General features: G+C 34.2%; 1 protein-coding gene across 1 annotated transcript; it reads right to left on the minus strand.

Moving 5' to 3' along the window:
* Window positions 1–321: 321 nt before the first annotated feature.
* Window positions 322–25,941, minus strand: LOC123322746 (elongation of very long chain fatty acids protein AAEL008004-like). The gene is made up of 6 exons (XM_044910751.1): window positions 25,782–25,941; window positions 13,515–13,705; window positions 11,022–11,156; window positions 6,070–6,309; window positions 2,912–3,068; window positions 322–381 (listed from the first exon to the last, which is right to left on the minus strand). The coding sequence occupies exons 1-6, from the start codon at window positions 25,822–25,824 to the stop codon at window positions 371–373; spliced, it is 777 nt and encodes a 258-aa protein (XP_044766686.1). The 5' UTR covers window positions 25,825–25,941; the 3' UTR covers window positions 322–370.

A 25,941-nucleotide genomic window follows, 5' to 3' on the forward strand; every position in this document is an offset into this window, starting at 1 on the left:
AAATAGGTAGGTTCCTTGAAGAAATTCGTTATAAATTATGAAGATTTTGTGCAAAACTTTTAATCTACATAATAATATAAAAACGTTGAAAGGCGCGGGTAGTCATGATCAATCTTCCTGTACTATTTTGCACGAGATGCAGGACATGATATTCTAAACATGAATCGATGTTGATTACCATGAAATTTTTCCACATAAATGGGGAAGTATTAATTATAGAGAAAAAAATTTTTTGGTTATCTTTATTTTTCTTTAACAAAACTTCATATCTATTCGTTGACTTTGGTGATTTTTCTTCATGAAATATCATCACGATCGTTTCACTTTCTTCTCGTGTATGAATTGAAGTAACATCATACTCTCTTTTCTCTTACTTATTATCTGAAAAATATAACATCATGAAAAAGAGATAGGTATATGTTCAAGATAAAAGTTTCCTCTTCGGGTGGACTGAAAAGTTCGTAGGCTGACACATTTACATGGCGCTACTAGTAATATAATGCATATTATTTTTAGTTAGCCCTAACATTCAAAAGACACGTGAATAAATTTGACAGCTGTCGTACTATTATTTTGTGAGTTATAGCATTTTGAGTGATGTTACTTCTGTTAGTTTGACAAAAAGGATAAAAAGGAATATCATGTGTTGATAAATCACTGCTTTTTGATGGAAAAAATACTGTTGAAGTCAAGGCTTGGCTAGATGAAGATTATGCGGACTCTGCCCCAGGAAAATCAACCGTTGAGAAGTGGTTTGCTAAATTTAGCGAAATGAACACCAAGGACTATGCACGCAGTGGACGCCCCAAAGAGGCTGTTACCGATGAAAACATCAAAAAATACCCCAAAATAATTTCGGATAACCGTGAAGTGAAGTTGATTGAGATAGCTGAGGCCCTAAAGATAGCGGAGGAACGTGTTTAACATATCGTGAATGAATATTTGGGTATGCGAAAGCTCTGTGCAAAATGAGTGCCGCGTGAGCTAAAAAACAACAACGAATTGATAATTCTGAACAGTGTTTGGAGCTTTTAAATCGTGATAAACCCGAATTTCTGCGTCGATATGTAACAGTGGATGAAACATGGCTCCATCATTTCACACCGGAGTCCAATCGACAGTCAGCCGAGTGGACTGCACGTGATGAACCAACTCCAAAGCGTGAAAGGATGCAAAAGTCGGCTGGAAAGGTTATGGCATCAGTATTTTAGGATGCGGGATGCGCATGGTATAATATTCATTGACTGCCTTAAAAAGAGAAAAACCATAAACAGTGACTATTACGTAGCTATATTGGAGCTTTTGAAGGACGAAATCGTAGAAAAACGGCCTCATTTGAAGAAAAAGAAAGTGCTTTTCAACCAAGACAATGCACCTTGTCGCAAATCAATGAAAATTATGGCAAAATTGCATCTCTCTCTCTCTCTCTCTCTCTGAAAACGAATTCTGGATTTTTTGCGGCCGAAGGACATTACGTTGCACTTTTTTATATTCAACGAAAGCCGACTTCTCCTACACCAATGAATCAGAACATCGAATTCACCCTGAAGATCCTAGCAATGGTATAATATTTATCGACTATCTTAAAAAAGGAAAAACCATAAACAGTGGCTATTACTTGGAGCGTTTGAAGGTTACCTTGTTACAAATCAAAGAAAACGATGGCAAAATTGCATGAATTGGGCTTCGAATTGCTTCCGTGTCCAGCCTATTCTCCAGATCTGGCCCCCAGCGACTTTTTCCTGTTTTCAGACCTCAAGAGAATGGCTAGCTGAACGGAAATTTTGCGCCGATGAAGAGGATATTACCGAAACTGAAGCCTATTTCGAAGCTAAAGACAATTCGTAAAATAAAAATGGCATCGAAAAATTGTATGACCGCTATAATCGTTGTATCGCCCTTGAAGGCAACTATATTGAATAATGAAATCAAATTCTATAAAAAAAAAGATTTTTTCTAAGCTAGCCTACGAACTCCTCAGCCCAACTATACAGGTTGTCTGTTAACAAATGCGAAGGACTTAGGTTCGTCGAAGAAAATAAGTAGGGGTAGTTCCTATAAATTTTCTTCGAAATCGACCTCCCTTGCAAGAAACAGCTTTTGGAATACGATGACGAGTTGACAGTTTTTAATTTTTTTTACGGGTCCTAAAAAACACTGAGTCATGAGTCATGAATTTATATATAATATGAATCACTAAGTAGATGTTACTCACACAATTTCTTAGATCTGATAACTTCATTATTAGGGGTTGAAAAAAACACCCCCTTATGATTTTCCTTCAAAAATTGTTTTCGTGGGAAAGATTTTCAAAAATAGAATTCTCTTATGGTTTCCCATTCGATTCTGGAGAACAAAAGTCTCTTGCAAAATTTCGATATGTCGATACTTTTCTCGGAATAAATAAAAACTTACGAGCACTGTTCATTATTTCATCGTATAAGTGTTCCATAGAATGACCACCTCCCGCTAAAATACATGTTGTATGCTGTCAACTTGTCATCGCCTTCCAAAGGCTGTATCTTGAAAGGAAGGTCGAAAAAAATTTATAGGAACTACCTCACTACTTTCATCGAAGACTCATCTTCCTTCGCATTTGTTTACAGACACCCTGTATATTCTTCTTGCTGATATCGATATCAGCAATACATTTAATATTTATTGGCATTCACATACGAAGAACCAATTCATCCTCAATGTTTATGTTGGGATTACGATATTTCTATTCTAAAAAGCATTGTATGAATTTTTTTATCCGTAACCATCGATAAATTTAGTTTGGATTCAAAAAATTTAATGCAGAAAATAGAAATTTGAAATTCCACTGAGATCAGAAGATATTTATGTACAACAAAATAAAATTAGATGAATTATTCTTTATCTTTTGTATTAATTGAAAAATCAAGCATACCTTTTTTTGTCCTAATATAAGAATTGTAGTAAAATTTGCTGAAAAGATTGATGAAAATCAATGCTTGTGATATCACCAGTAGGCTCATGAGTTTGCTATAATTACAGGAACTAAAAAGTGAGTAACTGTAAAAGTATAGGAGGAGGAAAAACTGCACCTGAAAATAAGAGAATATATATTTCAATGACATCCATCATGAAAAGGAAAGATCCAATGAGTTTTTGTCTGCTAAATAGAAGACACTGATATGGTAAAAAAATTCCAGATACTATGCAGAAAGTCAATATATATAACACTATGTAAAAGGCGAGGTTTTTTATGTTTTTTCGGCCGATGGTGCGTGTTTATGTATTCTCATTTTGAATTGCTGAAGATTTTTCTCCGACAGAAAAACGTCACCTGGAACGGTATTCCGTTATACAGCCTCAGCGAAATGGCGATTAGTTCTATTGAAACGACAAGTATCGAAAAAATGGAGAAAAACATCCCGAAGTATTGGTATTCTCATCCACCCAATATGGAAATTTCGAAATATGACGAACATTAGAAATTTTTTATTGTTCGAAATTGGGGGTAATTATAAATCAATTGACACGTTTCAGCGTTTTCATTTCGAGATATTGATTGGTTGAAAAAATATGAATTTTTTTCAGACTCCAGTGAAAAGTCTTGCCACTACTTCGATCACACAACATTTGTATTCTGTACCGACAGGATTACAAAAATAAAACCCCCTGTTGCATTTTTGATCTTTTTTTTTGTCATCCTCTATATGAAGTGTTTGTTAAGTTTCGTTTGTTGAATTTAATGACCACCTGTCATTTGTGACTATTGATAACAATTCATCGTTTTGCCAGTTAGGCACTGAAGAGATACCAAAGAGCTCATGCTTCTGAACGATCAGGGTAGGTTTATTAACTTCTAAACTGTCCAATAGCCTCAATGATAGGTGAATAAATCGGTCCTAAGACGAAAAATCGTCCCCAAACCCAAAACTTCGACATTCATTGCGATTCGGCATCGTTACGTGTTTCTTTCAATTGACATTTCATTACCACAACTTCGAGAGAACTCTTGTCGAGTCACGTGTGTGTCCTTATGGCTTGTACCATTGAATAAGGACATTATACTACCCTCCTTTTGACAGAAGGTAAAGGTCATCAAAATGAGTCATTTCACCAAAAATTTTCTATATGAAATATTCAACCCCTAAAATTTCGACAAAATTTCATTTAATATCAAGTTTGGGACTCCGGCATCCGAAAAAGGGAACAAACCATATACATACGGCTGAAAAATGAACGGTTCAGTTCATCTGGGTCTGTCTGATCAGGTTTTGAGTGATTTTGAGTGAAAACAGTTTTATTTGAAAGTGCTTATGCTGACAAAGTGCTTTTGTGGCTAACCAATTTTACTCCTTTTTCACGACGGTTGTCGTAAGAAAATGTTGTTGACCATTGTGAAAAAATTTATAGTGAGACTTTGAATTAACATTCTGTTTTTTAACACTTGGTCCTAAGTATTCTTCTGTCAGTTGTTATGGAAATCAGCCATTTCATAAAATAGTTAAAATTTCTAAGTAATCAGATATCCTAAACGAAACCATATGGTTGAGCCCATAAACATAACCCCAAACATAACCTTGTGTTTAGTCTAAGGTTGAGTCAGTCATCACGAGGAAGTTATTTCCCATTGCTTTGCGATAATTCGTGTACCTAACATTATTTGTGATCTAGGGTCGAATTAGGATCTATTTCAGTAATCATTTTGAAATTTTTTTAACTTTGTCATTTTGATCGTTTTTTGTAGGTGATTTTTGGTGAAACGCTTTATTTGGACCAGTCCTACTTTAAGAAGAAAGTACCACTTTATAAGGAAAAATTTGTTCGCATCGTATGTCAGCCCATAGACTATTAGACTAATTGAATAGAGAATAAATAGCCCACTCGAAAAACGAGCTCCATCATCATTTTTTATGGTACAGGTACAACTTTGAAAAAAAAATGAATCGAAAAGGACGCTATGGCGCATAGGTATTTTAAATTTTCTTGTAATTTCTTGTAAGTAATCCAGACAAACATCTCTGAAAAATTTCCAAAGGAAAATCAGAGAAATAGTCGCATTAGCTGTCGATTGCGAAGTGGTTTTCAACGAAGAATGAGAGTTAATACGAATTTTCTACGATTTTCAGTACCTACTCGTATTTTCGACTATGTTCAAAATCACTGCACTTTCTTGTACAGAAGAAAAACCGCTGCATAGCGTCAAAAAATGGACAAAAATATTCTGGATCCAACCAATGTGGATGTAAAATTTCCAGCTGAATCCGAATCTGCAATGAAAAATATCGGTTTGCATTTTAAATTTCGAAGTTGGACCTGATATCTCGTATAAGGCCCTTTTGAGCTCCAAATCTGATGGGCCCATTGGATTCCCCGGGAAAATATAGACTCCAGTGTCAGAATTCTGATTTTCCTCCTGTGCGCGAAATGAATGCACCATTTCGAGACTTTTGAACCACCCGGTATAATACGTTCGTAAAGAAATTGGAAATTTTGAAATGATTTTCTTGTCGTTTGACCACAGAAATTTTTTAAGCACGGTACAAACTGCTACATAAACTATTGTTCAAAGACTGCTTGAGAGCTTGATAAACATATAAACAACATTATAAAAATGGAAGACAGAGACGGAGCTATGTGCATTGTAACAGTATACCCCGTGTAACATTGTGCCCCATCTTACCCTACACCTAATGTATCTTCTGTGAAATTACTCTGAAATCTCAATATATGACCTAGACTGTTTGTAACTGACAAGAAAGGCTGTTTAACTTTTACCATGAATTGTGTTCATAATAACGACTCATATTGATTAGTACCGGATTTGTGCGAAGAATGGAGGACAAGCGCCTGCCAAAACAAATACTTGATGGGACACCGCAGGGAAGAAGAAGAAGAAGAAGAGGACGCCCAAGAAAAAGCTGGAGAGAAGGAGTGGACAGTGAGATAAGGGAAAGAGAATTCGGTGAAGATCTCTGGATGGATAGGGAAGCTTAGGGAGTAGGTATCGGAAGATTTCAGAGGACGTTCTGATACCGATATATTGATTAGTACCCCTTTTCCTCCATTTCAATGTAAATACTTTGAGAAACTTACCAGTTGTAGTTGGGTTATGAATTTTTTCATTGGACTATCCTTGTATTTACTGTCGTATGCTGTGAGGAAATAGTAAGAGTACATGAGAGTATGAATAATGGAATTGAAAATACATGCCCATCCACTTTGTCCACCTCCACAGTATTTTGTAACTAACCATGTAATCATCATCATAATAGCATGATGATATATGTGAAGGAAACTCATCTGCCTGAAGCTTTTTTTCAATATGAAAAAGATCTGAAATAAATACAAATTTTGTAGATGGTTTTCCAGTTTCAGAGTAGAATCTACATGTTAATCAGTGAGGAAAGAAAATTGATCTGGTATTTTTGGGTTAACAGCTTCTTCTTCAGCATTGCTCGAATAGAAAATCTATAAATAGGGTAACATATACAGCGTGTACCAAAACTTACATAATATGGAGTAAATCTCGACATTGTCTGGATCACATTACAGGATATGGAAACTCAATTGGGCACTCGAACAATCAAAAATATTTATACAGAAACTGAAGTTCGCGGTGACGAGTGAAAAGTGAATGGAGTATAATGTAAAGCCCGTTTGCAACAGCCGAGAATTCTCTACAAAATTTTCGCAAGAAAACGGCAGAGATTATTTTGTATGCAACTGAACAGAGAATTCTACCGAAAGTGCGTATGCTCGTGTGTATGTAACCGAGACGGACGGATAATATGAACTGACCTTTAAGGTCGATTCATATTATACGTTCCGCTCAGTTCAGGCCGGCGGAAGGATCATTAGCCGTTGACGGAGGTTGCGTTCATATTATCAGTCACGATCGTCTCAGTCACCTTCCGCTTCGTGTGTCGTGAATCTTCGGTTGCATTCGAATCGACCAGCACTTGACACATGAAGCCTTTCATTTTGATCAAAAGAGTACAAGAAGGACCCTAAAATTATTGTTAAATTATCAGTATTATTATTTTCGTTGTTTCTCTTTCGTGCCCTATCTCATAGGACGTAAACCCTTTAACTTCTGCTAAAAATAAAATTGCTGCAATTACGCCTGAATGAATGATGTGCTTTTGCATTATTGTTAGACGAAGATGAAGAGGAACAAAATGTCGGTAAAAAGATTGGGTGTCTAACCAAAATTTGAAAAGAGGAAAGTTGAAGGTGAATATTGGACATTATAAAAAAAATTGGTCCACACATCATGGCTATTTTAGAATGAACAGGATAGCATTTCGATTATACAGTGTAATTCATATTGGGAAATGGGCTGAGGGCAGATTTTTTGGACCAAAATATGGCGATAGGACCAAATATACCTCAATAAAATATTGCTGTGGAAAAAGATAGAGGGCGTTAAAGTTGAATTTTTTATCTGGGGACAGAATAATATTTTCTTCAAAGTTCGAAAGTCCTTTATTGAAAGAATTAGAAAAGGCATAGAAGTAGGGGGAGGACACGTAGGAAATGTAATTTAAGTTTATTCTTTTTATGTTACATTGTTTTAAATTATGCTTTATCGTCGAAATAAATAAATAAAATGAATAAGCCGTTACTTCAAATCCCCTTCCGATGCTCTGAACTGTTCAATTGTGTTTTTCTTAAAAACGGAAATAAAAAATATACAGTGAAATTATTAGCAAAAAACGAAAAAAAAATCAACTTTAACGCCCTCTATCTTTTTTGCACAGCAATATTTCATTAAGGTATATTTGGTCCTATCGCCATATTTTGGTCCAAACAATCTGCCCTCAGCCTTTGTCCCAATAGTTATGAATCATCCTGTATACTGTGAAAAATTTCGCAAATAATACAAAAAAAAGTTCAAAGAAGCTTTCACAACAAAGGAAAACCCTCGATTGACTGAGCTGAACTGAGCGGTTGCTTATTCATATTATACGTTCAGTCTCATTCAGTCCAACCACGCCCTTCAGCCCATCCGCAAAATATTCTCTGGAAGAATACCGTCGGACGGTCGTAAGCGTGCCGATAGGTGCTGAAGGGTCGGAGACGGATAGTATGAATTAGTCCATATAAAACACATTGAAAGATATTTTGATCAGTCACGATCGTCTCAGTCACCTTCCGCTTCGTGTGTCGTGAATCTTCGGTTGCATTCGAATCGACCAGCACGTGACAAATTTCATTTTGATCAACACAGTACAAGAAGGACCCTAGAAAATATTATTAAATTATTAGTATTATTATTTTCGTTGTTTCTCTTCCGTAGCCTTTAAATTTTGCTAAAAATATAATTGCTGTAATTTTGCCTATAGGATGATGTGTTTTTGAATGATTGTTAGACGAAGATGAAGAGGAACAAAAATCGGTAAAAAGATTGGGTGTCTAACCAATATTTGAAAAGAGGAAAGTTGAAGGTGAATATTGTACATTATAAAAAAAATTTGTCCACGCATCAGGGCTATTTTAGAATGAACAGGAAATCATTTCGATTATATAGGGTGATTCATAACTATTGGGACATAGGCTAAGGGCAGATTGTTTGGACCAAAATATGACGATAGGACCAAATATACCTCAATAAAATATTGCTGTGGAAAAAGATAGAGGGCATGAAAGTCCTTTATTAAAAGAATTAGAAAAGGCATAGAAGTCGGGGGAGGCCACGTAGAACATTTAATTCAAGTTTATTTTTTTTATGTTACATTGTTTTTAATTATGCTTTCTCGTCGAAATAAATAAATAAAATGAATAAATTGTTACTTCAAATCCCCTTCCGATGCTCTGAACTGTTCAATTGTGTTTTTCTTAAAAACGGATGAAAAAATATACAGTGAAATTATTAGCAAAAAACGAAAAAAAAATAACTTTAACGCCCTCTATCTTTTTCCACAGCAATATTTTATTGAGGTGTATTTGGTCCTATCGCCATATTTTGGTCCAAACAATCTGCCCTTGGCCTATGTCCCAATAGTTATGAATCATCCTGTATACTGTGAAAAATTTCGCAATTAATACAAAAGAAAAGTTCAAAGAAGCTTTCACAACAAAGGAAAACCCTCGATTGACTGAGCTGAACTGAGCGGTTGCTTATTCATATTATACGTTCAGTCTCGTTCAGTCCAACCACGTCCTTCAGTCCATCCGCAAAATATTCTCTGGAAGAATACCGTCGGACTGACCGGTAAATAATTCACGGCGCATGAATTTTCGAGTAAATTCTCTAGAGAATTCTCGGCTGTTGCAAACGGGCTTTAGATGTGTAATATTTTTGGTTCATACAATGCCTCGCATTACCATTACATTGATATTTTGAAGGTGTGTTGATGGATATCACTTCAATATCGATATGATAAATCCACTGAATTGTGAGTACCCACATCAGATTTAGAATTTCCACATATAACACTAATTCGACTGATTAAATTTCAGTCCAGGGAACCACCAAGAAGATCGATGAAGCAATAAACGGGAACTAAATATTTTACTGAGTTTTCCTTCATTGCATCTGTCTGTATTGTCACCTCACAATTCATAACTGAAGGTTGAGTTTGTTGTCATGTTTAGTGGTGAAACATCTTTAAAGCAATATTTGAAGGAAAGTGAAAATGTGAAGTTCATTTCCAGAATTTCGACTATCCCAACTGATATGCCATTTGTGTTCGAACGAATTCAATTTATTACTTTCCTTACATTTGTTATGATAATTAACAAATTGTTAGATCAATTCTTCAGTGTTTGTAGCAGCTGGCCTGAATCTGCAAAATAGTTTATTTCCTCCTGGCAACTTGAATGTAGCCTCTTCTCGATCATGAAAATCATACGTTTTATTTATTCTCGCACCTAACAACACTAACACCTAACACCTATACTTCATTCAACTTTATTTTAGCAGTCGGTTGGCCATGAAATAATTTTCTCAAGTTTTTGTAACTAGAACGAAGTAAGGTTGGCACTCATGAAATGTCGTTAATGTCAACGCCGTTGCCACAACTAATATCAATTTTTATTACGAATATGCCGAAAGTGATTGAAAAAAAGAGACATGTTTCAGAAAGTGCTATTGCGAATTCAGGCCCGCTCCTTCAAATAGTTATACCCTGATATTCTAAAATCCACAATACGTCAGACGGTAGCGAACATATTCAATGTTAGAATTTATATAATGTTTCATCTGAATCTAAACGACTTACATTTCAGCTGAATATTTCCACAATCAGAAAGATTGTGAATGAAGAGGATGACAAAGAATTTGCTTCTATTGGGAGACCCAAAAAAGTGGTGGCATTTAAGAATTTTATGTTTGAGTGAATTTTCGGTTTCTACAGGATTTTCGATGAATGTCATCGTAGAATAAGTTCCCCAAAATGGATTTTTCTATTTTTCATTTGACTTGTCCTAAACAATGTAAATGTCTTAAGGTACCAATAAATACCTAATTATTATTACATTATATTACGTATTAAGATGAATAGCCACAAATACATGCAAGTTGCCCTGTTACTTGTTTATTCCTGTGAAATTTTTGTTCAAAAGTGAAGTTCATCTTAACTTGAAACTTCCTTCAATTCCTTTTACTTATATTGATGCAAGCAAGATGATTTCTGTTGAAGAATTTAACATTGTTGTAATTATCTGTTAATTCCTTCGGGAGATACCCATTCCCAACCACTGCATCATATGCATTTCATCTTCGGGTTAATATTTTTGAAATCTACAAACGATGTAAGCCAAAGATAACGAATATTAACTCTCCTCTAGCTAGTGCATATTATGATATTATACTGATCTCTTGTATTTTCCATGCAAATAACTGGATTCGGTATGCCTTCAATCAGTTTGTATAAACTTCAATTATGTTCGTCACATATTTTCCGAAGAGATTCGACATTGTGATAAAATACGTAATAACAGAAACTTTTAAGTAGAACAGGCAACATAGCGTTGATTTAAAACCCAAAAATGTTAGAGAAATTTTTTTGTCTTAAATAATTAAAAGCATATATTATACTTACGGTGTCCATTCCGTCTAAAATTTTGATTAGAAAATATATGTAAGAACACTTGAGCTCTCTGTATCCTGTTTCACTATTTGTGTAATCTATATCTATACATGAGGTAATATTCCGCTTCGAAAATGCATCCAAAACCTTGAAGAAAAAATTAACATATTACATACGAAATTAGTTGTGAACAAAATCAATAGTCATTCATTAATATGCTTTTTATCGAAACATGGGCTATTGTTCAAGATGGTATGCCAACTATAAATGGTAAGATCCGAAAATTATTTCAAATAGTAAGTTTTCAGCGAATATATAGGTATATAGGTAAGTTAAAGGTGCAATAGCGTCGCTTCCGGTCCCTGGAATAGTGTAAACATGCTCCTGTCCATTAGGTGCCTCATTCATGTGGAGAATAAAGCTCGAAACAGACAGCAGGTATCTAGAAATTGGATTTAATTTAACTGTTAAAATCAATCGGAAACACCCGAAACCAATGTTCACGGAGTTAACCTAACTCTGATTGATTGGAATAAATCGCTACTGCACCGGCAATGTAGCAAAGTGTTGAAAACATAAACTGTCAGAAATCACTGGGTAAGTCACCAAGGTGGTTACTATTAACATACTGTGGAACCCTGGCTCTTGCGTAGTGTGAAGTTGACTAGACATTTGGTTTCGTTGATTTTAATTCTCTTTTTCATAGCCATTTTTCAATTTTGTCTAGGTAGATCTGTAACATTTGCGAGGCTAGTAGTGGATTTTCATGGCTCGCTTAGACGGCAGTGTCATCTGCGAATGTACAGATTGTTGTGTCTTGGTCAGTTAGTAGGTCTGCTGTGTGCAATAAATACATAGTGGGGGGCCCAGGACGCTTTCCTGTGGAACACCGTATGTTATGGAAGAATAAGCAGTAGTTTGGTCGTTCACTCTGACTCAGAATTGTATTTTACTGAGATGGGTTCGCAATAGGGTTGATGGAAGAAAATTCTTCATTTTGTGTAGCAGGCCAGAGTGTCAACCTTTTTAAAAGCTTGGCTGACGTCGAGAAATGCTGAAAAGCTGTATTTTCTTTGTTCTAGGGCTTGATTCATTTATTGGCTTAGCCTGTGGATTTGATGAATGTTCTGCTCGAAAACCACGGTGGTAGTGGGGGATCCATTGGTCTGTATTTGGATCTGCAATTATTCTCTGTTTCTCTGTAGAACAAATCTATCTAGGATTTTAAAGGAACAGACACTACAGGCCGATAGCTAATTGTCTTTGGCTGCCTTTGTTGTGAAGATTAGCTCTGCTGCCTTGAGCTGTTTCGACAAGAAGTTCTGCTTCATGATGGTATTGAGGTGATTGATTACTTCTAGGGACTTCGTATGTTTTGAGAGAATTAAAAGGCATTCTTCGCACAGGTTGTCTTTGTAATTCTTCTTCTATCTCATAATCTGTGTTATCACTGTTAGGGGTAAATACCTTGACCTAAAGTTCGGCGAAAAGTTGAGCTTTTTCTAGGTCGCTTCTGGCCCAGTGCATTTTCGAGGAATATTGAGGATGTTGGTCTTCGTAAAGGAGTATATCTGGTGTTGTCTTTTTAGAGTACTAGGTGTAATACATAAAACATACTCTATGTGTTCAATGGCTTACACTCTTAGCCCACCAACAGTTAACTAAGGGTGAGGATACACCATGAAACGTCGCTCGGTTAAGAAGTTGTGTTTCATGGGCTATCCTGTCCCCATTATCCTTCTTGATGTACACTTTTAAGAACGTGAACTGATAGATATGTATATGCAATAGCGTTATTGATTGCCAAAATAATAAGCATGTGTCAACAAAGCTGCTAAGATTTTTAACGAAATGTATTCCTTCTAAAAAATATGATTCCCATTCAAAGGTTCATTTCATTGCCTAATAATTACCCCTGCATTACATCTTATTTAAACTTTTCATTCATACTTTATATCTGTAGCTCGAGTACCTAAATACTGAATATTTTTGCACAAAAATTAATTATTATCATTTGGTTCTTCTGTTTAGTTATTTCACTAATGTTTGCACACTTTCTGTTGATACCTGGTTACTGTACTCATTTACTGAATTGTATTTCAACTCTGATCTCCGCTTGATCCATTAGAATGTGGAATATTCAACTACGAAATGATTTCCACCCCTTCATTTTTCTATGAAACTTGTATGAACTTGAAATCAATCGTTCTCCATTGAAATGATCTCGAAAAATGTTATGTTAATACATGTACATGTACATGTACATAATATAATGTTTCTTACTTTGTCACATGTATAGCGGTTTTCCTGATGGTGTTTCTACCTCGTGCAGCAAATCCTATACAATGTCTCAAGACTAACGTTTTTGAAAAGATCAATAAGGTAATAATTACACAAAAATTTTCACATTATTTTGATAAGACTCCATTCAGGGAAGAAACAGATGAGGCTATCCGCATTTCATATAATATTATTATTACTCATTTCATCTATGTAGGTACTCACAATGACTGTTAAATACAAATTTACTGCTACTTGTACGATATTGTATGCCATAACATATTTCTTGACATCGAAGGGTTTTCTATCCTTCATGAGCCGTGGTCCAAATACTTGTACAATTAGTAAATAGGCGGCTGTGATTGCGACTGGTTTCCATATTGAATCCATAAGAAAGTAGTGCTTTGCTCTCGGATCTGCAAGCAATGTTCAAATTAAAAACAAAAATAAAAGATTTGTGATCACAGTGCAGAACGAAAGCTGAAAATATTCATCGAATATTGAATGGGGATTCTAAAGGCCGAAAATGTTCTGATTCGTAGCACACTTTTTCTTGTAGAATACAGTGGCGTAGTCAAAGATTTTTTTAAATCCGCCACTTCAGGGATATAAAGAAAATTTAATTTTTTTAAGTATGAACCACATTTTTTTTTACATATTCCAGTCCCATATTTTTTCCTGATTCAGAATATATAACATACATCGTGCCTATAATTGTTCCTTCAGTAAAAAAATTCAAAAACTATTTCGGTCAAGTTGGCAGGTTATTTTTATTGATAATATGATAATGAGCCTTATGCTTCTATGTTGTGTCAGGTTATGAAAGATTTTCGAGTTCATTCGCATTCCAGATATTTGAGAACATGCTCAGAGAAAAGGAAATAACGAGAATTTCCATTTTATGAAATTCTTTAGGGTTTTCACTCCCAGTCTCTGAAACACAATCAATTGAAAAATTGAAATAATAGATTTGCTGCTGGGTAAATTCTTGCACTAATTTGTCAGGAGCAAATCAGATGGAAAAAACTGCTGCTAGACAATGAACGAAAAATGGAAATTTTTTGTAAAACTTCGTAACGTTTCGGAGTCTACATCAGAATCCTTTATCAGACGAATTCTTAAAAATCTTCTGTGTGTCACAAATTCGATTCTAACTGACAGCATCTCGAGAACTATAAGACTAAGAGAAAAAATCTTCAAGTTTTTCATTGAGAAAGCTACGTAATTTAAAACATAAAGATTACGTGGAGGACGTTTCCAAATTTATAAAAAAACACAAAACAGTAATTATCTACATTGTGTGTGATTTTATTTCACCGCGTACACCTTAATTCAAATTGATCACACTCCTTCATTAGCACTAACATAAACAAATATGTTCAAAGTAGCATTCACTAATCTCCAAAAACAAATTAATTAGTCAATTAAGTTCGTAGCCCATTTCATTCTAAAATGAAACAAAATAAGTAAGTAAAAACAACAAGTTTTTCTATATGCTAAAACAATAGTTTGATAACGTGACCTTAATTTCAATCGAAAGGTGGTCGTAGGAAAATAGATGTAGTAATTTACTCAGCATTGGTGGAAAAAAATCAACAAGCGAAATATTGAAGTGCAAGGATGATACGTTATTTGATATACGAGGTTGCAGGCTCCACGAAACTATGTCAGCGTATCTACAGGGTGTTTCACGAGTCTATGGCCATAGGCTAGTGGCGAATACAGCTCATTTAGACATTTCAGGAAAGTTGCTTTTTTTGTACTTTGGGCCATTGGTTTCGTAGAAGAGATTTATGGATTTTGGCTTTAATTTTCGATATCTATGAAATGAGAATGAGTGGTCCGATTTTAATGACATTTTGTGGGCTCATTTACTTCCGATAACCCTAAAAGATGTAAGATGCAACTTAAGAAGATAATCATCATGACAGTCCTCAGAATATTGAGATTCATCTTTCAAATACCGTAAATAATAATAAATCTATATTTTCTGGATCAGTTGAAAAACCTCTTGTTTTCAGAATTGAAAAAAAGACCTTTTTTTAATCAAATAAGATTTTTAATTCACAAGGCACACTTGTTACAAAACAGAAACGAACGAACGAAATCATATTGTATGTTCATTTTGGATAATACAGTCCTGTTTTCAATTATTGACTTATAATTTTCATTGTCACCTGCCGATATTTCAGATAGCGAAAGCCCTCCCTTCAACAATTTTTCATTCTGAGACATCAACACACCAATTTTTTAAGCACGTTGCCTAAAAAATATATTTGAAAAATATTTTATTGAACTATGAATTCTTTCGAAATTATCAAATATTAGGCAGAATGATGAATAAGTACGATCTAGGAAAATGAATTATTTCCTAAGTGTGTTTGCTCTACAATATGGAGAAGTTCGTATCGCTCAAAAAATATGGATTTTTTGTACATTAAATATTCATTATGTGAATTGATTTCGAAGATATCCTGTCAAGGTTTGATGACTTTGAAAGAATTCATAGTTCAATAGTACGTTTTCCAAATATGATTTTTAGGTATTTTTAGGTATTGTACAACAATTGGTGTGTGTTGATGACTCCAAATGATAAATAATTGAAAATAAGGCTTTTTTAATTCAAAATCTTGGCAGGCGGCATTGAAAATTATAAATGAATAACTGAGAACCGGGCTATTCTTAAAAATTTACCTGAAATATCTTTTCATTCGTTCGTTTCTCTTTTGGAACAAATGTGCCATGCGAAGTGAAAATTGAATTTTAGTGAAAAAAATATGTTTTTTCACTTCTGGAAACAAAAATTTTTCAACAGAGCCAGAAAATATAAATTTAGAAAAATAAATCACAATATTTTGAGTTCCATATCGAAAGGCTATTGGAAGTAAACGAGCCCACAAATTTTCGTCAAAATTCACTCATTCATCTAATATATAAAATTCTCGTGTCATAGTTTTCGTTACCGTACTCCTCCGAAACGGCTTGACCGATTTTGATGAAATTTTTTGTGCTTATCCGGTATCTACGAGAATCGGCCAACATCTATTTTTCATCCCCCTAAATGTTAGGGGTAGTCCACCCCTAAATTTTTTATTTCATTTTTTGGACAAAATTTTTAATTTCTATTTTTTTATGATACAACATACAAAAATACATACAATCCTCAATTTTCACCCTTCTACGATCAACCCTTATTTTTTAATAGCCATTTTAGTAATTTAATACTCCTCCGAAACGGCTTGACCGATTTTGATGAAATTTTTTGTGCGTATCCGGTATCTATGAGAATCGGCCAACATCTATTTTTCATCCCCCTAAATGTTAGGGGTAGTCCACCCCTAAATTTTTTTTTTATTTTTAGACAAAATTTTTAATTTCTATTTTTTTATGATACAACATGGAAATTATTTATATGGCAAAACAACTTTTGCCGGGTCAGCTAGTAATTTATAAAAATTCAAGCCGAAATCCATAAATCATCCTGTATCCCTGAATCTAATGGTTTACGGGTAAAAAAGAAGCAACATTTCTGAAATGCCTAGATGACCCTCATTCACCATTAGGATATGGCCAACCGCTCGTGAAACACCCTGTATATTTTTTAAAAATGGTCGAAACGAAAACGGTGGTTGCATAACGAGATATAATTTCCACATTAATGAAGATTCAGATTAATTATTTTTTTTTGATACAGCTTTGAAATTTCAATCCTACTGAGAGACGCGAAGGTTTTCTTCTTTTTTTTAACTGCAAAGTGTTTTTTATAGTGAGTGATTTTTTTTTTAAACACTAAGTATATTGAGTTAGGTTAGAAATTTTTCTTGGAATGTTTATATTCGGCGGTTGGGTATAATTCATTCATATATAGGTAATCAAGAATTTCTAAACTGAAAAACATAATACAGGGCGATTCACCGCGATGGCTTATTATAGAAAACTAATCATAATTTTGTGCTGAAAATGTTCATGTGAGGGTTTTCGACAATGAAATTCATCCCTTAAATGTTTGCAGACCTCTGCAATTTCCGGTTGTACCTACCGGAAACATTTCACCACTTCCTTATTTCAAATGGCATACCCAATATATCTTTGAAGGTCGGATAGCGGATTTGATGGCAATTTCAACAGTATGCCATGGCAAAAACTCAATGGTCTATAAGGTATTGTGAGTCTTATGAGAGAAATGGTGAAAACTGGGGGACACAACTTTCGTGATATTTCTGCATGGAAGGTTTTTTGCAATTTTTTTACTATTTTCAATTTTGCGATTTCGTAGTTAGATTATAAGACTGTTTGCTGTTTGAGCCAGAAATGTACATGGTGTTCATGAGAAAATCATCAAGTTAGATAATAATAATAATAATAATATAAAAATAATAATAATAATGTTTATTCATTAACAATCTCTACAGTTTATAGATGAAAAATTACATTTAATATAGTTATGCTAGAACAACACAAAAGAAAATAAAAATGTCCATGTATAGCAATAAGCGTCACTCAAATACAAAAGGAGTGTAATATTGTCAGTCTGATTGGACGTAGGAACAAAAATGACATATTATTTTTATTCAAAATAATGAGTTCGCATATCGATTCAACCGAATTACTAACATCATTAGATTTTAATGTACCTAATCGTACAACTAGACAGCATGAAATGTTCAACATTCCCTTCAGGAGAACAAATATTGGCATGAACTCACCATTAGTGAGATGTCAAAAAATATGTAATCTACATGGCACATCTTTAAATTTTTATGAATCCTCCTTGAAAAATTTCAAAAAACAACTCAAAAGTGTTACTGTATGAATATCATGATGCATTACTTGACTGTTTCTCCCTTTTGTTTTTTTTGTTTTTGTTTTTTATCTGAATGTATTGAACTGTGTTTTGGGGTGTACTTAAGTCCTTACTTTGTCTGTTAACTGAAATTGATTTTTCATTTTTACAGAGTGGATACTGTTTTGGAATTGTTTCTGTTTGTATCCCTGTATTTTCTAAATAAATAAATAAATAAATAAATGACGATGGAAAAAAAAGAAATCTTGTTGCTGAATAATCATAGCTTCCTCCAAAAACCAAATGGTTGCACAGAGGGAACAATAATTATTCTGGGTGACTTTAACAGCAGAATAGGGAAAGGAGATAGAATGTTTGAATCAATAATGGGGCCATTTGGAGAAGAAACTAGAAATAATAACGGGGAGAGAATGCTCGATTTCTGCTTACTGAATGATTTGATAATAACCAACACCCTATTTCAACATAAAGATATACATAAATATACAAGAGAGGTGAGAAGCCGAGGAGAAAAATCAATAATAGATTATATATTAATACAAAAAGAAAAAAGGTCAATTATAATGGATACAAGAGTAAGAAGAGGTCCAGAAATAGGAAGTGACCACTATGTAGTGATGTCCAAATTAAAAGGACAAATGGCCAGATCAGTCCCTGAGAAGAAAATAATTAAGGAACATGAATGCCTTAAAACGTATAGACTTTCGGATAGAGACACTGCAGAATTATATAGACTTGAAACAGAAAGAAGATTTGAAGAGGAATATAGTTCACAAAAGGATATAACGATAGAAAACATGTGGACAATGTTCAAAAATATAGTTGTAGACTCTACAAGAAAAATCTGTGGAAGTTATAAGAAAACAAATCAGAGGAAACAGACATCATGGTGGACAAATGAAATAAAGACCAGAATAAAAGTAAAGAAACACAGATAGAAAAAATACCTAACTAAAAGAACAGTGGAAAACTACGAACAATAGAAAAAAGAGAGAAAGGCAGTGAAAGAGCTAATACATTTAGAAAAGAGGAAGAAATGGACAGAATTCGGAGAAAAAATGGAGAACGACAGTAAATCAAACCAGAAACTGTTCTATAGAATTCTTAAAACGACCAGAAGGGGTGAAATAAATGAGACTGTCAACGTGAAAAATAAAAATGGAGTTGTCTTAAGGGAGGATTCCGCAATAATGAATAGGTGGAGAGAATATTTCCGGGAGCTACTTGACGGTGGAGACGGTAAACCAGATGAGGCACAGGTTTTAACAGAGACAGAAGAAACAGACGAAGATGAATTGCTAACAATGGAAGAACTGAAGCAAGCGATACTAACACTGAAAAAAGGCAAAGCACCAGGATGCGATAAGATAACAACAGAAATGATTGGAAACTTAGGACCAAATGGGATGAGAACACTTCTAGAAATTTTCGAAAAAGCATGGAAAGAAGAAGTAATTCCAGAAGATTGGAGAACAGCATTGATAGTCCCAATACACAAGAAAGGAGATAGACAGGAGTGTAATAACTATAGAGGTATAACGCTGTTGAGCACGGCCATGAAGCTGTACGAGAAAATATTGGATAGGAAAATTAGAGACAAGGTTGAGGTAACATTGGAGGAGTCACAGAGCGGTTTTCGAAAGGGAAGAAGCATTCAGGATCATGTCTTCACCATGAAGATTTTATTCGAGAAAATAAAACAGAGAACAAGAAATTGTACATTGGATTCATAGACCTGGTCAAAGCTTTTGATAGGGTGAACAGGGAGAAATTGTGGATGATTCTGGAGAGGAGAGGAATCAGCAAGAAGATGATTAGAAATATACAGAACGTATATAAATTAAACAGTAACAGGGTAATCAGACACAACAGAACATCAAAGGAATTGAAAATTGAAAATTGAAAATTTTTTATTAGGTACAAAAATACATATACAATTAATATATTTTATATTGCCACAGAAGAAATTCTTGTGTGTGGCTCAAAAAGTAACAAAATTAATATTTAATTTAATATTAATATTTCTTTACGAAAATAGGTTTGAGACAAGGAGGAAGCCTCAGTCCAGTGCTTTTCACAGTATACATAGATGAAATTATCAAAGAATGCTCAATAAGAACCAGAAAATTCCACTTAGGCTATAAGGACCTACAAAGAGTTGAAATATCAGAATGCGCTTTTGTAGACGATATTGCCCTCATCACTGGAAGTGAGAAAATTCTGAAGAGAAATATGGAAATCTGGAACGAGGTGATAGAAGAGTTTGGAATGGAGATGAATAAGGAGAAAACAAAAGTTATGATCGTTGGTGATACACAGGAAAGAATAGATTTAGAAATAGATGGAGTGAAGATAGAACAAGTTAAGTCATTCAGATACCTAGAAGTAGAGTTGGAAACGAACGGAAGGCAAGATTTAGAACTCAACAGCCGATTAGAAAAAACCTTGAAACTGTACCATGCCATGAACCAGAGCTTCATAAACAAGAGGGAAATATCTCGAAATACTAAGATGAAGGTATACAAGGCAATATATAGACCGACTCTGACATTTGGATGTGAATCATGGGCCCTGGATAAAAGACAGGAGAGCAGAGTGCAAGCGATGGAGATGAAGTACCTGAGAAGAGTGAGAGGCGTAACAAAAATGCACAAAATAAGAAATGAAAAAATACGAGAGGACGTAGAAATAGAGCCACTGATGGAATTAATAGAAAAAAGGCAACTGAGCTGGTGGGGACACCTGCACAGGATGAACAACGAGCGACCTGTCAAAAAGATATGGGAGTCGAAAGTTCAAGGAAAGAAGAGAAGGGCGGGCAGACCAGAACGAACATGGGATAAAACTCTGAATGAAATAATCACCAGAAGAGGAAAGACATGGAGAGAGGCGAAGAACATGGCGATGAACAAGAAGACATGGTCAAGGTTTGTACACGGAGAGCAAAGGCAAATAACTGAATATATTGACACATGACAGAAAAGTGAATTGAATGTTAATAGTATATAATGAAATATCTTACACCATTGTATGGTAGATGAGATTTTGATAATATATATATATATATATATATATATTCTTTCATGAAGCTCAGAACTTGGAAGACCTTAATTTCTTGGCCAAGAACGGAAATTTCTCGCTGCTAATAAGTATTATATGTTACGGCTAATGATGGGTGTGAACATTAACTTAAGATTAGCCGGCTAAACTTAGGTTTAGCTTCGGGTATTGGCTAATGTTAGTTTCTTCTATCTTCAGCCGGCTAAATTTAAGTGTAACTACAGCCCATCGGATAAAAATATAGAAGCTAATGGAAAAAGAAGAAAAGTATTGGCAAGGCTCGATGAACGCAAATTTTCGACAATTAAAAAAATGTAAAGAAATCGTAATATAATCAAACTATTAATGCAATGCATTTTTTGTATGAATTTCACATATTTTCAATAGCAGAAAAGCATTCTGTTAAGCAGTTGAGAAATTGAGAATGAACATTTATTTGTCTCTACTGTGTCTCAACGCATTCTTATTAGTGAATCCTAAAATCTAAACGCCTGATCACAAAATTCTAGGCGAAAATGTTTTTTTGAGGGTGAGGAAAAACTGTAGAGTTAATGCTTATCTTTCATCTTATTATTATTCATAATTTTGAAGGGAATTGAATGAGCAAAAGGAGAGAATGAAGATAAGAATGGTGTCAAGAACTTCTTCATCAAAATACCAAAGGCCAAATTCTGAGGAAATATAAGTAGCAGTACCCAATCTTATTTGTAAGTAACCGGACTATTTCGCTCATAAGCTTTGCGATGACTACACTTGAATCCTCCGGGATGATTCATCAAGGGTGGCGACAGGCCCTATTTTGGAATCCGTATGTTCAATGACTTGGAAAGAAATATTTAATAAAATCAGCTTAAAAAGTGTTTTCAAGTATTTTCATGTTCATAGTTTTTTTGGTTCTTTTTTGCAAAAGTATTGAGGTTGAGGAGAAATTGCAACATTATAGAAACTATCGTTTCCATTTCGTAGAAAATTTTTCCATAAACCCAATTACTGTATGGTAGGGAAAATATACTATTCCTCACAGAAAAAACACTCTTTATCTAATGTCTTATATTTAATTTCCTTGTGAGGTCATTTTTTGGATTTTCACAGGACAATTGACTATCCACGCTGCTATTATCCTGTGGAAAACTTGATTTGAAGAGTATTAATCTCCTAAACAGATGAAAATAACTCATTAAATGAAATTCGATGCTATTTTGCATATTTCAATTCTACAATCCGACCATTCAAAAACATCACCTCTCCGCGTGTTCCAGTTACGTATACAACAAGGATGGTGCTTCATATCGCGCTGAAGAAAAACCCTATATCGGTGTAGAAACTTCGAAGTTATATCTTGAAGAGATTGAAGAAAAGATACTAGATGCCAGTGACATATACGGTATAATGCTCTCCTCTGGTTGGAAATCCAACATCGCCAAAGTAATGTCGAATTTAAAGCTTGTCAAACTTCACAATTTTTAGCTGCTTCACTTCTTGGTGAATCCCTTAAGGTCATTTTCTCAATTTTCTTCTCAAGACAAAAAAATGTATTTTCTTATACACTTGTATGAAACCAAAGTATAGTTAGGAAGACATGTTGCAATGTTTGCCTGAAACGATATTTTTAATATAATGGAAATATAAACGTGAGTACAAAAATTTTCACCAGATATTTCAATCGTTTTATGATTCTGAATATTTTTTCCGGTGGGTAATTGCTCGATTCCTTATAGGTTTATTATTCTTCATAATGAACCGGTATCTATATCTGTAATTGACACTTATCTTGTCGATTTCTTCACTAATTACTTAAACTATAAAATGAATGAGCTTTAAATAAGTCATAATTCATACATGAATGTCTATTTTAAAAGGGCAATTATTATGCAACATAATAATTTTTGTTCGTTTTGGTTCAACATTTCGAATAAGGAAAAATGCGAACTTCATGCACTGATTAGTCGGAAACAGCTCAGGTTACTCGATGAAATTTGGTACAATAATCGCGTTACATCCGATGATGCTTTCCCCAGATTTTCAGCGTTTTACATTAGTTTTGAAAGTTGACCATTGAAAAATGTACAAATTGCTTGATTTTGGCTGTTTCTGGCACTTCTAGACTAGATAGGTAAAAACTTTGAAGGGAATTCTGGTCTCGGTTTTCGTGAAAAGTCCATAAATGAAAACAGTTCCACGATATCCAGATTTGACCAAATTTTAATATTTTGTCGTAACTTCTTTATTTTCGAAAATATGTGAAAACGGTAAAAACTTTCTACAGGCACTTTTTCATTAGAAATACAGAAAGTTTCAATTCGTATCATAGGGATGGAGATTTATTGGGAGTAAACAATTTTGAGGTCAATGGTTTCATACAATTCTATCAAATAGAAAAATTTGACTAAAATTGTGATTTTTCCTTGAGAAAGAAAATTATATATCGACATATATATATTTTTGAAAAGCTTATTTTTGGATCATATGAGGCCTAAAAAAGAATGCATTCGTATTTAAAATAACGATTTTCTTTTTTTTCCACCCTTAGTACAAGAGATAAAAAAAAGTTGAATATGGTGCCGTATTTCCAATGAAAAAGGGCCTGTAGAAAGTTTTTACCGTTGTCAGATATTTTCGTAAATGAAGAAGTTACGGCACATTTTTGAAATCGACAAAATATCAATATTTGGTCATATGTTCAAGACAAATGAAGATTTCGTGAAACGGTTTTCAGTTATTGACTTTTCACGAAAATCGAGCCCAGGACTCTTTTCAAAGTTTTTACCTGTCTAGTCTAGAAGTACCAGAATCAGCCAAAATCAAGCAATTTGGGATACCCTGTACAGTGCCTCGTACAGCAAAAAGTCAAGAAACCGAATTTGCTCCAAATCAAATAAGGTTGTAAATAGTAATTTTTTTTGTCGGAAAAACCAGTGGCGTATCATTTTTTTATCTGAAAATATTCAGTCTCGCTGCAGTACGGACGCCAATGGTAGAATAGAAAAGACATGATATTATGCTCAAAACCTATGTCTCAAATTTCATAAAAATATTTCAAGCAGTGTGAAAGTTATCAATAAAAAACATTTTTTTTCTATAATTTTAACATCCCGTATCTCGGAGAGGAAACATTTCTCGACATATGTTTCTATGACAAACTAGGGCTTATTTTCGAAGTAGAATTCAGAAGTAGAAAGAAAAATTCTTGGTCACGATCTGGACCATTCTGTATAATATAATAATATGATGCGGTAATGACATTCTGAGAATACTTATGAGGTTTATCCGGTAATCAAGCGTTGATTCCCCGATCGAGCTTTCTGAAATCGGAGGTAAGGGTGGTAACTCTTTTTTTTTCATTTTTCACCATTTTATGGGGATCTACATTATAAGTGAATCTTTCTCAAATATTCAGTTGATAATAATATAAATTTCTTGGTTACGATATGGACCATCCTGTATATTTCAATTGCTATTTCTTCAATATATTCAGAAATGAAAAAGTTTCAGAGATTTAGTGTTGGATATCGAGTGAATGTCAAATCGTTGATTGGACAATCAAAGTTTTGTGGAACCCGATGATAATATGTCGACCCCCAGCCGAAATAAAAAAAAATGCAAAAAGAGGTTTGGGTGTCTAGGGCGATATTTCATTAGGTTGGTGCCAATCGATATGTATCAACCCTGTGAGCGTGTGTTGACCCCAACTCCTAAAATCTTAAATAAAAAGAAGGGTTGAGTGACATTGTTTTAAAGCTTTTTTGTAAGTACTTCCTGAAAATAACAAGAAAAGTGCAATAGTTATGGTTAACAAAAGTTGCAGTGGATAATGGAAAAATGTTCACTATAAAAGACTTCCAAAATGTTGTCCATTATTTTGTAGACAAAAATATAACCCATTTTCGAATTCAGCTCTTACTTTTCGTAAAAATTCAATTTCGTTGGCAAGCTGTGCGTATTCTCATTCAATCCTTTCACATCTTGGGGGAAACAGGAGTTAGCCCTCAAAGCTTTATAGTGGAATCAACGCTTGATTGTCGGATGAAGGGAATTTGTTTTCAATAGATAATGCAGTCATGAACATTCGAAATATCATTCGTGCATATGATACATAATATATATTATGTATCATATGCACGAATTACATCATTTACTGCCCATATGGGCAGTAAATGATTTCAGAGGTCTCAAAATATTTTAGGGAGAAATTTCATCGTCCAAAATCCCAACATGCTAATTTTCAAAAAAAAAAATCATTTCAAATAAGAAAGTATGCTTGTTTTCGGTGTGACCGAAAGCTGCAGAGATCTCAAAAATTTTAGGGTTCATTGTCGAAAATCCAAACGTGCAAATTTTCAGCATAAATTTATAATTAGTTTTCCAAACACTCTAGTAGGCCATCGCGATGCATCACCCTGTAGAGTGCTGCGTTTCAGCTATTTGTATGACGAGAAAGTAATATTAAAATTGAACTCCAATAGGTCCGTATTCATTTCGAAAACAAACTTCATTTAAAATTATGTAGTATAAGCTATTATCTTCCGTGTCCTAAAATGTGGATGATCTTCTATAGTGGTGATTGAAGAAGAATTAAATGAGTCATAAAACATTAACGTGATGATGATGATATATAATATCAAACTTACCTCCCGTTCTTTCAAAATAATCATGTATTGCCGAGAAAACCATGGCGACCACACTTCCCTAAATTTAGTATATCTGTTACTGATGATACTTGAAGTCGACTTATATTAATGGCAAAACATACGCTTATCTCTCTTTCTTCGAAATAGCAGTATCGAAATG

Source organism: Coccinella septempunctata, chromosome 1, assembly GCF_907165205.1.
Source record: "Coccinella septempunctata chromosome 1, icCocSept1.1, whole genome shotgun sequence".
Classification (NCBI taxonomy): domain Eukaryota; kingdom Metazoa; phylum Arthropoda; class Insecta; order Coleoptera; family Coccinellidae; genus Coccinella; species Coccinella septempunctata.